The sequence below is a fragment of the Mycteria americana genome, chromosome 2 (genome assembly GCF_035582795.1).
Source record: "Mycteria americana isolate JAX WOST 10 ecotype Jacksonville Zoo and Gardens chromosome 2, USCA_MyAme_1.0, whole genome shotgun sequence".
In the NCBI taxonomy this organism is placed as follows: domain Eukaryota; kingdom Metazoa; phylum Chordata; class Aves; order Ciconiiformes; family Ciconiidae; genus Mycteria; species Mycteria americana.
In genome coordinates, this window is record NC_134366.1 from 150,077,634 (window position 1) to 150,093,711 (window position 16,078).

Sequence of the window (16,078 nt, forward strand, 5' to 3'; positions counted from 1 at the left end):
ACACCCTAGCTCTGTGCTTCCAGCCACCACCCAACAAGTTGGAAGTAGTTAACTGGATAAATGAAGTTGTGATCATTTTCATGGACTGGAGAAAGAAGTCGGCACATGCAGCACATTCTGCTGGCTAATGCAAAGTTCACATTGATGTGCAGTTCAGTTTGCATTTTGCATCATTAGACAGTACCAGTTTTGAGCAGAAAATCTTCTCTGTCAGCACCTGAAGTAGTATAAAGATGATGATTTGGGGGTTTTTGTTTGTTTGTTGGGTTTTTAAAAAATATTTGTTTAAAGGGTGATTCTTTCCTCTCGTGTTGAGTGCACAGCCTGCATATTCTGTTGTAACGAAACTGAGAGTCCTGGTACAAAGGTGTTTCATTTAAGCATACCTAAAGCTTATTTGAGCTCTGCTTTCCTTAAGTAAGAATCTAGTGAACCTGGGATATGAATGTGTTACCACCAACATTGATCTCAGTTCTAGAGGATCATTTAGAGCAGTTTATGACCATCTTCTGAAATAGGTTGCATGTGTTTGTGGGAGGGAGGGAGGGAAGTTCCTTCAGCTAATTGCTACGATAGCACATAATTTTAGAAAGATCAAACAGATTTTAGATCTACCAGTGGCCGTTTTTCCACCTGTGGGGAGCTTTGGTGGGATGTCACCAAGAGTCTGCTGGCTGCAGGTGGCAAACAAGTGTCCACTGAGAGATTTGCAGACCTTGTTGTTCAACGAGTAAGTCTCTGTTGAATAACAGGTTGTGCATTCAAGAATTGGAAATGCTCACTCCTTAAACTGTGAAGTCTGATTCTTCCTCACCTCTGAGAAACTTCAGTTGCCGTACATAACCTTTGCTAGTAATATTTAATTGGTGCTTGATGTAACTTTAATAATATAGTTGTTTTATATGTAATTTCCCTGTTTATGCAAAAGGAATGTAATTGATTGAGACAGTTTATTGCCAATTCTTGCTACTAATGGCAAAAATATTAGTTAAATGATTCCACGTTAGTTGATTCTGGGCTCCTCACATGGGGTTATTTTGTTGAAATCCACAGATTGGAAGGGAATCAATATGGGGCTTTTGAAACTGGTGGAGGTTTGCAGTGCTCCCACTACGATTGATTACAGCTGCTTTTGTAGGGCTTTAAAAAGAACAATCTGTATTAAAAACATCATTCATTGGTATGAGCTCGAACAGCTCCAAATAGGTTTCCATGGGGGCTGCCCTGCAATTTGACCATTTCAAGGGATTGCAGTAATCACCAGTGGGCCAGGGCAGCGAGGCAGAGGAAAGGCTATTAGGTGGGGAGTTATTGGCATGCATGCCAAAGAGGTTACCCTGGCAGCTTTAATCATTCATCCACATTCTCAAGAGGAGGGAGGAAAATATAAGTGTTAGTTCTTCTGATTGATTAGGAAAAAGGATCAGTAAAGCATGAAGGGAGAGGGGAGATGTGCGTGGAAGAGCCAGGGCGCGTTAGATTTAAAAGCACTGACTGGGGCAGGTACGTGTAGTTATGACCTCTATACCAAAAGCTACCTGCTTCTCCCGTTACTGTCAGACTTGTGACTGGTGGTTCAAAGACAGGCTAACCTCTTCATTCAGCATTTTCAAAGGAGCACATTTAGCTTCTTGGTCACGGCTGTGCCTTAAATTTAACCTGTCTGCACATGGGCTGATGTGTCCTTAAAAAACTGATTAGCATTTTGAGCTGTGACAACGATTTGCATGGTGGTTTTGATCCTATTTTTGGTGAAACTGATGGGTACTTTATGGAAAATGTGCAGAAAATTGCTATGCTAATTGAGATAAATCAATCCGTGATGCACATTGCTGGCTGCTGGCTTCTGATGCTGTTTCGCCTGCACATTGCCCTTTAGTATTTCAGTCTGGAGTAGCGCTTCAGAAGCTGATTCAGCTGTAGCTCTTCTAAAATAGTTTCCCTGTTGTATCATGCCTACGTCAAAGGCAGAGTTGAAGAATAAACTGTTCTTTGCACCGATTGATGGCTTGGCATGAAACTGAAAAGGCTTTGAATCTTTTAATTTTGGGATTCCCAGAGAAACTTTGGTATTAAACTTCTACTTTTATGTGGGAAACAAGAATTGCTGTGTACTGTACCTTGACTGTTAAGCAGTCTTGAGGTTTTCAAGGTAAAGGAGACAACTAAACTGCAGTGTTCAATTCTGGGTTTCATGTACAAGGAAAGACCTGTTGGTGCGGAGTCAGGGAATGTGATACAATGTCAAATCAGGGGATTCACATAAACAGAACAACAGTACTGTTTGCTTGGGTTGGTGTATCAGATTTGCCCTGTCCCTCTATCATTTCTAAGTAACCATTTTTAAGTTAGAGCAAGTTTATGTGGTCATTGGATTAGGAAGGTCCCTTGGTCCTAACCTGTAGCTTGTGTGGAGGTGATCTGACTATGCAGCTCCTCAGCTGTAGGTCTGGGGAAGGACCAACAGGGCTGGTCCTCTCTCGAGCTTGGGCTTTTGGCATGAACTGCTGTAGAACTGCAGGAAACTTCCATTGCTGGAGAAAGAAAATAAAATGCTGCAGTTTCATATCCTGTGATCCAGGTAGCTTTTACTTGCTGAGTTGTGAGATGAGGCTGTGGGACTTCTTCTGAGGAGACTCTGCCCAGGTGAAGAACTGTTCTTCACTGGGGTATAGCAGTGACAGAGATCCACAGAGGTAAAGGTTTGTTGTTCCAGAAAATTCTGCATAACTGAATGAAGATGTAGGTATCTTCTTGCAGGGTAGATGATGAAGGCATCTTTTCTAGGGGCAGACCTAACTATGGTCTCGCTCAGCTAGCAGTCCTGTAATACTACTTCACATGAGCTTGAGCCTAGTTGGATAGCCTAGGAGGGCTGTTGGGTAACTGATGAGGATCTCTTTTTGTTAATTTACTAAATATCTGTTGCAGCTGGAGAGCATGGAGCAAGTTGATTGATCTATCCTTCATCATGAATCGTGCTGTCGGTACTCATGCGTAAGGATAGAAAGCTCTGCCTGATCTTGCTGCTGTGCTTGCTTGCCTCCCTCCTGCATCTTCATACATCAACCTCTGTCCCACCCTGGGCAACACAGTTTCTGGATAAGGGATTAGATTAATAGACTAAAGTTTGGTCTTTATGTGCATCTGGTAGATAAATGATGCACAAGTGGAAATGGGACTCTGTGAAAAGAAGTGGAAAGATAGAAGCTTTTTCCATTGGAATTTACCTCAAACAGGCTGGAACTTTAGAGGACATTTATCTTTCTCCTCAAAGCAGGACAAGACTCGGCTCTAAAGCTGTAAGCAGGCCAAAGACCCACTACACAGATCTGTGAGCCTTTATAATGGGAAGAAAAACATTTTCAACTAAGCTTGAACAAGTTCTCCTGTTACTGTTTTAAGTTCTGTTATCATATAACGTACCATACGGCATGTAATTACACATTAGGGAGTATTTCTAAAGGCACAAATGACTGTTAGAAAACAGGCACACGAGTTTATATGACTTCATGAAGAGTGTGAACTTAAATCTATCAACTGCAGCACAGTTATTTCTTTGGTGCGTGGCCGTAAGTGAACAGTAGCTGATGTGGTGGTGGTGGCTTGTTGGTGTCTCCTTACCCCGGGGGGCTCTTTGCCTTGGAGCATTTCCCTGTGAGCACCATGGATGTGGTGTATTTTCTTTAGCGGGAGCCATGACATAGACTGCTGAAATGCCTGACGCTGGCAAGAGTTGTTTTATTACTGCCATCCCTGTCAAATACGCCTCTGTTTTGGTAATTAGTCTGGCGTAACAGACTGTGCGCATCTTAAAAGCCAGCATATTTTGACTCTTGGCTCTGACATGAGGCAATCTCTGTAAATCAGCTCTTTTGGTAGACTCCTCTATTGTTGAATGCTAGCGGTAGTAGAAGCAGTCTGCAGTACTTGTGTTTATTTTGGGCTCTCCGCCTTTCCTCGGCAGCCACGAGCGGTCAAACCCTTTCTTTATCTGTCGTGAGAGATTGGAGGCCTAAAGCTATAGTTTTGTGCAGCATCAGGAAGTTCTTCCGCATGAGGTACAAGGAGCATGAATAATCTTTCTGGCATGTGCTCCAGCCGCAGTAGCGGCTCTGCGCTGCACCAGACAGGGTCTCAGCCTGCCGCGCTGCTGCCGGCACTGGCGCCGTCCCCATGGGCAAACACCCCACTTACAACTAGTAGGGACACCCACACAAAGCCGATTTACTCTTGCAGCCTTACCTGAAGAAGGGAGGCAAACGTTCTCTAAGATTTTGGAAACGAGTTCTCCAGAATGAGTCACAGCAATCAAAGCTTGTTATTTAATTGGCCAAAGCCAGCGGTGGGGGAGGAGGTGGCTTTTGCAAATTTGGTCCAGGCAGTTCCCATCGCGAGGCTGGTTTTCACATTGGGCACATAGATGAGCAGGAGGACTGGCATGGGAAGGCAGCAGCCTTGGGGAGTGCTTGGAGAGTTTAAGCCATTCCGAGGTAAAACTGGGAGATGGTAACTGTGTCAAAATGGTTCAGGGGAAATGAGCAATGCAGACGTTGGCTTCTGTATGAAACCCTTGCTCTCAAACTTGCAAAATTCAGTCTGGGGCTTGTCGTTATGGAAAGAATATTTTTGCTGCAATCACAGTTACCCAGACCATGGTGTAGAGCAGCTTTCCTGCGGCCAGTACCCACTCCGCTAACATCACTGTTGTGCAGGCAGCGTGGTTTCTCCAAGGAAGAAAATGGGGAGTCCTTAGAGTGTTGTGCTTGCATTACGTCACTAATTATTAGCGTCTTATTTCTGAAAAAATCCCACAACTGCCCACCACCGTGCCTCTCACCACAGGTTCTGCCGAAGGCCCCACCACAGCTGGCACAGTGCAATGAAGTGGGGTTTGCCGGGAAGAGTTTGGCCTGTGAGTCCTTAAAAGTGGCCACCACCACCTTGAAAAGAAATAGTGGGGACTAATTCTTTCCTTCCCTTTTCTTCTGTGCCCAGTGTAGGTCATAGCAGTGAAAAGAAAGGCAGGCATCTGTAATAAGACAATTAGCGGTAAATATGCCTCATAACATAAAATCCTACTTGAAAATTACGTGTTTGTAGCAGGGTACACGCGGGCAGTGTAAGGATGTGCAGGCTGAAGGAGGTCAATGAGCACTGCCAGAGCCAGCAGATGCTTACCTCTGGGAACCAGTAACACAAGGGGAAATGGAAGGTGGATGCTCTTCTGTTTAGCATGTTTCTCTGGGAAAACCTAGTGCTTTGAGGTGTAAATCTGATTTTCAGGTTTTGTGCTTTATAGAGTTTTTTTATCTAAAATCATGACTCTCATTCCTGGACAAGGTTAACGAGGTTTTAAGGGGACAGTGAAATAGCTTTCCTGGTGTGATGAGGGAAGGCAAAGAAATGGCAAACAATGATAGCAGGACGCCTGCTGGCTTCGGGGTCGGCAATGCTGAGGTCCATTAGGACTAACTCCTGTTGGGTGGCAGATCATAGTTCCTTTTTCAGGAAGCCTAGGGGGAAATACAGCTTCTCCTTTACACAGCTACCTTTTCTCCTGCCTTCAATGGGAGTCTCTGCAGTGGCCCTTGGGCTTCAGATGAATGCATTCAGGTAGTTAGCTTTCCAAAAATGGAGTGTACATGAAGAATACATCACTTCAGTGAATTCAGACTCACCAGCTGAACATGCTTTTATACAAGCACTAATAGAACAGCACTATCTGTTAATAGAAGAGGAAAATCTGTTTTCTTTCTCCTTCTTATGTGTAAGATTTCCACCTAATCAACAGCTGTAATGCTTGCAAATTTTCAGAGCCTTCTGGCTTAGATATTTGGGATATAACATCACTTTTAAAATATTAGTCTCTGGTTCTGTGCATACTAAATGGGTTACCTCTAAAAGACTTCCATCTGGGGAAGAAGGGAGGCAACGTACCATTAATAACCCGGCTGCAAACCTCAAATTCTCTGTCCCATACATATACCCAAAAAGGCAGAGAACAGAAATTTGAGTGCATCTGTAAGTAATAAAATGTTTCCTTCCATATGTCAGTTACTCATCGCTCTTCCGTCTGAGTTTCAGCCACGACAGCTATGGTAGACATTACTTCTTCACTGCTCCTCACACCAGCTTTCTTGGCTTCGTCCACACGGCATAAATGTCTTTAATGTCTTACTCCTAAATCATCCCCACGTAATGGGAGGACTGACTGTGACAGCAGCACTGGAAAAGGGAATGGCTATTGCAGGGCACTTGATACTTTTTTTTTTTTTAAATGAAGCATGCCATCCTTTCCTCCTGTTGACTGAAGATTGTTTTCAAGTTTTTGCCATTGTGATTTTAATGAATGATTTATGCCTTTCATGAGATGATGAGTCAGAAAAAGTTTTTTTTTGCTTTGTTTCCTCTCTCATTTAGTGTCAGAATGAGAGCTTTTTTTATTAAATACATCCTGGATGATCTAAATTTATTAAATTACAACTCATTAAAAATGTAAGCTTGAGTAAAATAAAGACTTTGAGATTTCAAATTCAACATATAACTGGTATGGGAATATCTTTTATCTAGTACTTAATGGGTGCTAATCTACACTACATCCATGAGATTTAGATTTATGCCAGTGTAGTCAATAACCAGACAGGAATCAGTGATCATTGGCATGTAGCATGTGAAGTATTTAGGTCACAGGATTTTGCAGCATTATGTTCCTGGAATAAAAATGTAAGTGGGATAACAATGATGGGCAAGAACGCAATCTCTGTCAAGAGGTAACGAGCAGTTTTTGTGGCTTCAGGGCCAGATTAAAGGACTGATAACAGAGACATCCTTGCCTGGTGTTCCTGCCGTTTTAATAGATCTGAAAATAAGGCTGTTACATAAAAGTGACGTGAGGGCCCTCATTTCAATTGTTAGCCATAGGAAATAGTCCCTTAAATATTTGGCCTTCATAATAACTAAAAATAGATTTATGGAGTTAGAATTTGCAAACTTTTTTTATTTTTCCTCCTAAGCATATTAAAGTGCTAGTACAGACCTTTCTCTGTCCAAGTTTACTGACAACAGACTTGTTTTTCCAACTTATCTTTTGTGAACACCCTGGAAGTAGTCCACAGGCCCCCATGGATTCCCAGCTGACAAGCGAGAAAACATTTCTAGAGCAAATATTAAATCAAATTTATTTTTACATAGCATAAAATTACAAAGCATAGCTTCACTGCTTGATACTCACTTAAGCACCATGAAGTATTCTTTTATTTTCATTAACCGTCTCTCATTTTTCTGAGCTTAATCTTCACAGAATTATTTTTAACGGCTATGCATTTTTTGTTAACTGTTGGGCTTTTCTTTTTATTCTTAACCTTAAGGCAGTTTTTCATTCCAATGGAACTAAGGCAGCTACGTGCTTCTGAGCAACTGGGAAAAGAGGTGCAAGCTGTGGGTGTAGACAGGGTGCCCCTACCCCAAGTCTACTAGCCAGCGTGCAAAGAGAGTCTATTTGGGGACAGCCCAGTGCATTTGTCTGTGCAAATGCCTGGGATTTTTAAGCCAGGGTATGCTTCTTTGTGCCTTTGGTTTGAGAGCGTGCTTGTGTCCTGCCCAAGTTCCGCTACAGAAGAATCGTTCGTACTGGAAGCGAGCTGAAGCAAGGGGTTCTGGCCAGAGAAGCTGCAGAGCATCTTCCTCAGATGGAGCTTGATGTCTGATCTGAATGCATTTGGGGTTCACTGTACCATATATTTCTCCTTATAGTAAATACTGTACTGGATCTATAAGACTGTGGGGAATAGCTTTCTCATTCTAATGGCGTTGTGCCATCCACAATACTAGGTATTAAATAATGTTTCACATTGTATCCTTTGTATCCCCAGAATAAAATACAATGGATGTTCAAATTGCTGGTGAAAACTACCCAGGCTTTTCTTCCATTTCTGTCCCTCTGTTTTCAGCTGGTTTAAATCTTGAGAACATCTCAGCATAGCTAGAAATGAAAGCTTTTGGCAGCTGAAAAGCTGTAATTCATCGAAAGAAAAGGAGTGAATATGATGGTGGGGAGCCCGGCTGACCAGGCTCTTGCAGCTTGGGCTGGATTGGGTTAGCTGCTCAGCTGTCTTACAAAAACTGAATCTTTAGGAGAACTGTCAGGGATCATTTCTGTCTTCTCTGACTCCTGTGAGGCTGGTAAGAGCAAAAAAGCAGGGTTGGTTTTTTTGGAGGGGGGTGTAGTTTTGGGTTTTTGTTTGTTTTTTGAGTTCTGCTAAGCTTGCTTCTGATAGACAGAAGTGGGAAATAGCCTAGGGAATAAATTGATTGGTAAGTTCATATTTTTATCCAACACTAAAAATTCTGGGCACGGATGTGTGATGCTTCTGTTCTCATGCAGACTAATTTTCATTCACTAACATTTGCAAACTCGGGCTGTTTCTCAGCTGTTGCCAAATGCTATTGGCAATTCCCATTGTTAGGAAATTTCTCCAGGTAGGTCTTCAAATTTTTTTCCCAGCATGGCGCTGGGTAATATTTACTACCTCTGATACCTTTTGAATATTGTATGCCTTTTCTATACTCGTGGGCAGCCACCTGCATTAAATATGTTTTGTTTTTTCCTGCCTGATACTGAGGAGTGGGCTGTTTTGTACCACGATTGTGGCTGAAAGTAAAATGGGGTGAAGTGGCTTGGTCCATTGTGGCAGCCTGATCAACAGCAGGATATTTGTCCTGTGACAGGGAGTTGTTTTCCTATACGGAAACAGTCTCAGCTGTGTCTTAATTACAATACCACCTTTACACTAACCGAGGTACTTCAGGCCTTTCTTTGGAGACATCTTTTAAAGGAATTAAGTCATTTGATGGTGACCAGACATCGTCTTGAATTTCTACTTTGGACTGCAGCCAGTTCCAGGCAGACCATGTGAACTAGCAGCAGCAGATGAGAGCCGGCCTTTCGTAAACCTATCTTAAAAACAGGGCTTTTTCTCCCCGACATATCCCACAGGTAAAAGCTGCCACAGCAAGTGTAGACGTTGACCAAGTATCATGTTGTTTTTCTTTTCCTCTGTAGAAGAAAAACAGGGTAACACTGTTTTAGTTCAGAGCTGTTCAGAGAAGTGTTAGGTACCCCCAGTGCAAAGGTCTTTTACTCTGAAATACTCTAATAATACTCAGGATGGCCTTTCTGCTTTCCATGAAGAATCATTTTTTATTGTGGATCAAATTGAAGAGCAGTTTTCTGCTGTGAAGAAGCATAGAACAGGAATCTGTTGCCAAAAACCTCCTTAAAAAAAAAAAGTTACAAATGTCTTCAACAATATTTTTTAGACCTCTGGGAAAAAATTTACATCAGAAGGTCAGAGGTGGGTCTTTGCATACAGGAGTTACCCCTTTCACAGTTTGGTACCCCTTTAGGAAAGCTACAGTGAATGTTGGGTAGAATAAAACAGGCGATCAATGCCACGCAGTAAAAAGTAAGGTGGAAACCCTTGGGACTCAGAGCAGCAGGTTTGGGCGCTTATATGAGATACAGAACAGATGCATTTTGGTGTAGCATTTTGGTATTTGGTTTTTTGACTTAAAACTCCATTTGCAACTGTCATACTTCTTTCAACAAGTCATGGCAAAAAGGCTGGTAAAAGTAGTAGTAGGAAAAGCGGCAGGTACCTTCTCAGTCATCACAGATACATGGCTCCCATAAGGAAGTTTATGCTCTGTTGAGAAAGCGCAAGCTGCTGTGGAGGAAGACAATTTCTAGTCTTTCAAAGCTGGAATTGTCAATCTAAAAGGATGACTGATACCTTGTTCTATTACCAGCTTATTTTAGCAGAATCTCTTTTTAGCGGGGAAATACTTGCAGGCATAAAAATGCGCTGAAAGTCCCAAGATGCCAGCTTTTTAGACTGTTGAAGCTACAGCTAAATTTTAAGAGAGATGTGTTCATTTAGGAATTGGAGCATCTTGCCTGACCAGAATTTTCGAGACGTGCTGTCCGATCTGGCTGGAAATGTCATAATCCTTAATCAACAGCACTGTCTTGGAAACATTTGTATTCTGTAGTCTCAGCTGTTTGTTCTAACTTGTAAAGAGTTTCGTGAGGTTTGGCTTGATATACCTCCGAGATGGTTTTTGATTCGTGCTCTTGTTGCTTCCCATTTGAGATCAAATGACAGACTTCACATGACAGCCTATAGATTTCTATATTTGAGATCTTGACAGAGGGCTTCAATCCTGGGATTTGCTTCTTTCTTGTTACAGAAGCTCTGCAGAGTATATTGCAAATCCTATTTATTCATTCATGCATTTAATGAGATGAAGTGTGATTTGAAGGGGGCTTGCTTCCTAAAGATTGGGTGGTTTCTTAGTTTTCATTGTGCAGCCTTGGATTTTTTTTTGTATGCTATAATTTTACAAATTTCTTTAACATCTTAGATGAATGCATTGCATAAACTGAAAGTATAAGCTGTTCAGTGTGCCATCATCAACTTCAGAAATAGGAGCGAAGATTAAGAGACTGTTACGCTAGAGAACTGTTATCTTTTTAACCATTCCCTCTTATCTGTTTTCCAGAGAGCAGATTTGACCTCTGATAAAGATTTATACCTTGACAACAGCTCTGTTGAAGAAGCATCAGGCGTCTATCCAATTGATGATGATGATTATTCTTCTGGGTCAGGTTCAGGTGAGACAACATGTCACAATTTGATTTTAAAAGTGTAAGAAGTAATACAATTATTTGAGGAAAAGCTGTGCAGTTTTCCTTTATAAGCTGGAGATGATACTTTCAGTGAGTATCATGAGTGCTTGGTGCTCTATTTACAGAGCACTGAGCACCCCTGAGGGCTGGGTTTTAAATATTAACCTTCTGGTCTTTTCTCTTACTCCTTGGTTGCATCATTTCACTGCGTTATTTTCTCTCTGCTTTCCCTCTGGTTTCTGTGTAGATCTCTCTGGAGTTTAGAAATAAGGATTAGAGAAGGCTTAGTTCTCCCATGGCATAATGCTAATTTAGCAGTCTGTAAGAAAACATAGCAGCAGCAATCTTGTTTTCTCTTATATGCATTCAGGTTCACGTAAACATGGTGTCCATTCCTTTTTTGTTGTTGTTCTTTTAAATTTAGAAGTCTAGATACTGCCAAAAACATGACAGTTTTCTCTGAGGTAATTACATCCATATAGTGAATAAAGAAATTTTTAAACATAACATACTGAGTTCTCAGACTTAAACACTCATTAGAGGCATGTAGCTAGCTCATAATTTTTAAAAAAACTGTCAGTCAAACCTCATTAATCGTTTCTCTTAGAAAGCCTCTTTGTGGAGTATCTTCTAGACTAGCTGGGAGGCTCCAGCCATAAAAAGTTAAGCGCAGGCTTTTATAGTAGTTCTGGAAGAGAAATTTCCTTATTGTTGTGAGTATTTGCTGAGCTGTTGTGGAAATCCCTTTTATTTTCCAAGTGTGTTACTTACTTGTTTGTTATTGCACTTTTTGTAATCTGTCTTTTGATGTTTATACATACTTGTGGATTTTTAAAGGATCAGCCGCTCTTGTAGCACCTTGTCTTTGTTACCTCGTAAGCCACAGCTGAGATTTTTCAGATGGATTTTTGTTTTCTTCTTTCTTTTGGTGATTCAAAGATACGTTAAAATGAAGTCTGCAGAGGTCTGATTGTGCTGCCAGGCAAATGCAGGCCCATTGTCTTTGGCACCTGGGTGATACCCTGCATTTTGGGAGTCCTCCACAGGGGCAATTTGACTTTCCAGTGTGATCAGAGGCTTAATTGGACCTCCTTGCTGTAGACTTCTTTGAGGGGAAATTTAACATATCATTTGAAAAAAAAATATTAAATTAACAAGTCAGTGATTTCATCCAGTTCCCAGGACTGTCTAAGGAAAATTCTGATCTCCAGGAAAATTGACCTTTCAGTCAGCATCCCATTCTGTTATGTCTTCAGATGCTGGTGACTTTGCAAGCTTCAGGAAAGAAGACAGGTTGACAATAAATAGTGGTATGGAGAATGGTCTGTTTTGGGGTTTTTTTCATCCCTCTGTGGAGTGTGGCTGTTTCTAATATGGATGATTCAAAATGCAGCCCTACTTTTGAAGTGGGAAGGGCTATACAAGAACTGGCTTCAGATTTTATTAACCCATCTCAGTGGTAAAAGCCAGAAGGACAGAAACTACCTCTAGACTTCACCAACAGTAACACCTTGGCTTTCTCTTCTCTCTTTTCCTGTGCTCAGCCTTGAGCCATGGGTGGAAGATGTATAATATGCACTCTTGCTACCTCTGGCAATCTCTGTTTCTTTCCTACAAGAAAACAGGAAAAGTGTCATTATAGACTGAGACTAGCTGGATGCCCCTCCAGAGAGCTCATGTGACAGTACCAAAATCTAATACTTTTGAACAAAGGAAGAACTCTAAGTTCAAATAATCTTCTGCACAACCTGTGGCCCTAGTTTTATTCACTTAAGAAAAAATCTCAAGGGGGAAGCAAATTAGCATCCCCTCCACCCTACTCATCCTATACTTACTGCTATCTCCGTTTTATGAAGTAGAAAGTGTCCTGCAGATGTACCAATGATCAATTTTCCTCATATTATGTCGAATGTGTCTCTCTACTTGATACTCAGTGAGGTAGTGTTCTTAGCAGGAAGAGCCTTCCCACTCAAGAGTAGTTTTCTTGCTATGTAATTCCACTCCAAGCAAACAGATCCAAGATGACAACATGCTGACTCCTTTCCTTGGTATGAAAATTGTTAGCTGCCACCAGGCCTATGGAGATAAACAGGAATTGTCAGCACCACTGTTAATGCCCTTGCAGGTCTGCAAGCAGCATGAACATGGACAAATGTCACTGTAAGCATGACACATTTCAAACTAGAAATTGGCTGAGGGCTTTTTGTAAGGAGAAAAAAAGGTGATAGTGTTCTGCTTTTTTTCTTTTCTTTCCTTTCATAGCCTCTTTAGTCTCCATGTACGTTCAGCTACTGTTGTGCGTTTGCCCGAGTGTTCAGTCCAAATCCATTGGTCAGCAGTTTCTGAAGGAGCCATGCCTGCTTCCTGATTGTCCTGTATCAACAGCAGAAAGTCCACAGTGCTTTCATTAGTCCATTGTTGCCTTCTTGCCGTCTCCATCTGAGGAGCTGCCTCAGTCTGTCATCACTCTTTTTAGTGTTGGTGTTTGTATATAGCATAATAATAAAAGAGTAAAAATAGTTTTCCTGCCTATATACAACTTGAAATGCTTTTATAACTACTGTTACTTTTTCCTCTGGCATAAAAGATCTTAACTGAGCCTTGGTTTTGCAGGTACCTGGAAGTAGCTGCTAAGCAGCATGACTACCCTTATGTTAAGGAAAGGTACCATCTCTGTCAGATTTATCTACAAGTTCTTTGGAAAACTATCTGTCTGGTTCTTGTGTCTTCTCTTAAGTTAACTCATGGTAGACACGTTTCACAATATATAGATCAGAATCTCATGCAAATTTTTCCTTCCCCTTCTTCTCTTCCCCAACTTAATATTTCTCAGTCAATACCAGCTCGAGTTGAGAAGGTTAGCTCAAGATGAACTAGGTCTAGACTGACATTGTGACTGGGAACTGTTCTTGAAGGAAAGTTATGGTGGTGGGGTTGGAGCTTCTCCAAGAAACACCAGAGCAGATCTGCTTTGGCTCTTGACCTAAGGGGAAGCCAAAGTTACGCTCCGAGGCAGGGAGGCAGTGTAGGAGTCCAGTGGCAGTGTGGCGTGGGGCTGGGTGACGGGTGGTGGCTGGGCCGGGGGCCAGGGTTCTGGGGGTGGAGGCACGGGCGCTCTCCCAGGTGCTGAACAGGAGCTGGCACGGGGGCCATGGCCGGCGCTGGCTGCTCCTGGCCCCGGCGGGGTGGCAGTGTGCCCAGCAGGCACTCCAGGAGGGGCGACACACCCTCTCCTGGTGTGCTTCCCCTCTCGTGGTGCAGGCAACACAGCAAGTATTCATTTTCCATTTCCTAAAGTCCCACTCATAAGCGCCTTTCAGATTGGCTCGGAGCCAGAGCTGCTTCTGTCCACCTGCTACACCAGCCCCAGGCATGCTTCATGACATTGACTGCCTGGCTCTCCAGGTTCTTTAACATAAAAACCTACTGTGATACTGTTTGAAAGTGTGTTTTTGTTGTGCTGGACAGAATCTTATACTTCAGTATCGTTAGGACTCTTCCTTTTATTCTTCAAGTTTTGTTGGAGTTTTTTTTCCCTCATCAGGTGAGAATTATCAGAGACATGACATCCTTGCACTGTCTCCATTTATTTCAGCTGCAGTTCCCTGATAGGGCACTAGTATTATGTTTACAGTGTCATCTCTGGTTGCCTAACACTATGTTGATTAAGGGTTGCATTGGGGACTTTTCATGTGAATGGGGGTGAGATAAGCCAGCTAAAAATGTGTCATTCTGGTATGTGTCACATTGATGATAGAGATGGAAGGTGTGAAAGAAATGGTGGGTATGTGTGTGCCCACCTTATGACAAGTTTGCTTGTGGTGGTAGTACTCCCAGAGTGTGATGTGCAACAGCAAACAAACATGATGCCAAAAGATAGAGTGAAATGATTGGAATTGTTTGGTAGGAAGAGTTAATCACTGGCTGCTTTGCAAGTAAGAGTGCTAACTACCGTGGGCTTTTTGTAGTATACAATAATTTAAGCTGGCGCAGTCTTGATTTCCTGACAAGTTTCCTCAAGCACCAAGAGTGTGAAAGAGCATTTGCGTTCCCGTCACCCAAGGGGCAGCTAATAGACACGTCACTGAGGGCTATGTTAGATATTTCCAATACTGCAGCACAATTTAGAGCTATTTTGACCACTATGAAGATAGCAGTTGGGCATCCTGGAGAAGTTGCAGTGGATAAAAGATGGTGTGTGATGGTTGAGAGCCCTCAACTCTTTGCCACAGAGATGGCCATGGGTTTAATTACTGCAGGGTTTTTGTGGTGCCCTCACTAAGAGGGCAGTATCTATTTGTAGAGATACTCAAGGCAGTTAATACCCAGCACCATCACCCAAGCTGGCCAAATCCAGAAACCTTCTAAAGTGACAGTGATCTTTTCAAGAGGAAGAAGGAAGCTCTTATATGCCAACCATTTCACAGTATTCCTCTTAACAACCTAGTTGGAAGTTATGCTCATGCCACTCTGTAGGTTTTTTCTTTCCAATCCTATTTGGATTCAGGAAGGGGGGTGGTTCTCTCTCTTTTTTTTTTTTTTTTTTAACCTTTTAGGGAACATGATACTATGTAAAATGCTATGGCTATGTTCTGAAGAGTATTAAAGAGGGGTTTTTGATCCCTCAGTCCTATTTATGGGTAATTCTGAGAATACTACTGTCTGTTTAGCAAGGGAAATGCCTTCCCCTTGTTTAGACCTACTCCATACCAAGCAGAGACCTGTCTAGATAAAGCTAATTAGAAAGCAGGAACCATGGGGATGTGTCTGAGCTGGTACCTGAGTCAGGCATAAATGACAGGTGTTTTGGGGATCATCAGGACTCCCCTGAGGCCATATGGAAGAGGAGTTGGGTACCTTTGGTGCAAATCTAGCAACTAGTCCAGGAGTTAGATTAGTCACCTATTTGTTGAGAGACCAGAGATCTGCTTCCTCTATAGCCAGAAAGGTTCAGACCTGTAACTCTCACCATTTTATCTGGCAGACGCAACTATTGCCTGAAACGAAGGTGGCATTTAAGGATTTGGAGGAGCAGTTGTGATTAAATGCGACTTATCATTTCATAAAAAAGAGAAAATAAACTTCTGTACTCTCAAAGTGTGTTTTTATCAGATCTCTAATCTGATCATCAATTTTAATTTCCTTGACTGTGAAAGCCTTGTGTAATATAGAGGAACTTTGGAAGGTAAATCAGGCTGAGCTATCCATTGGGCCCTTATTTCTAAAAGAAAACTCTTGAAGCAAAGCCAGAAAAATTTTCCTGTTGGATGCCTTTCCTCACCTCTGTTTTGAAGCAGGATGTTGGTTTTTTGATCTTTGAGTAGCATTTCAGGAAAATACCTGATTCTTGTTGTGAGGTCTTTATTCTGGAGGTTGCACTGTAATTTT

At 42.1% G+C, this 16,078-nt stretch overlaps 1 protein-coding gene across 1 annotated transcript in view; it reads left to right on the forward strand.

The window, feature by feature from the left end:
- Nucleotides 1-16,078, forward strand: part of SDC2 (syndecan 2) — a 62,613-nt gene that overhangs the window by 40,287 nt on the left and 6,248 nt on the right. Inside the window, exon 2 of the mRNA XM_075494991.1 lies at nucleotides 10,564-10,675. Within this exon, the coding sequence (XP_075351106.1) occupies nucleotides 10,564-10,675 (112 nt within the window). The remainder of the gene's footprint in view (nucleotides 1-10,563; nucleotides 10,676-16,078) is intronic.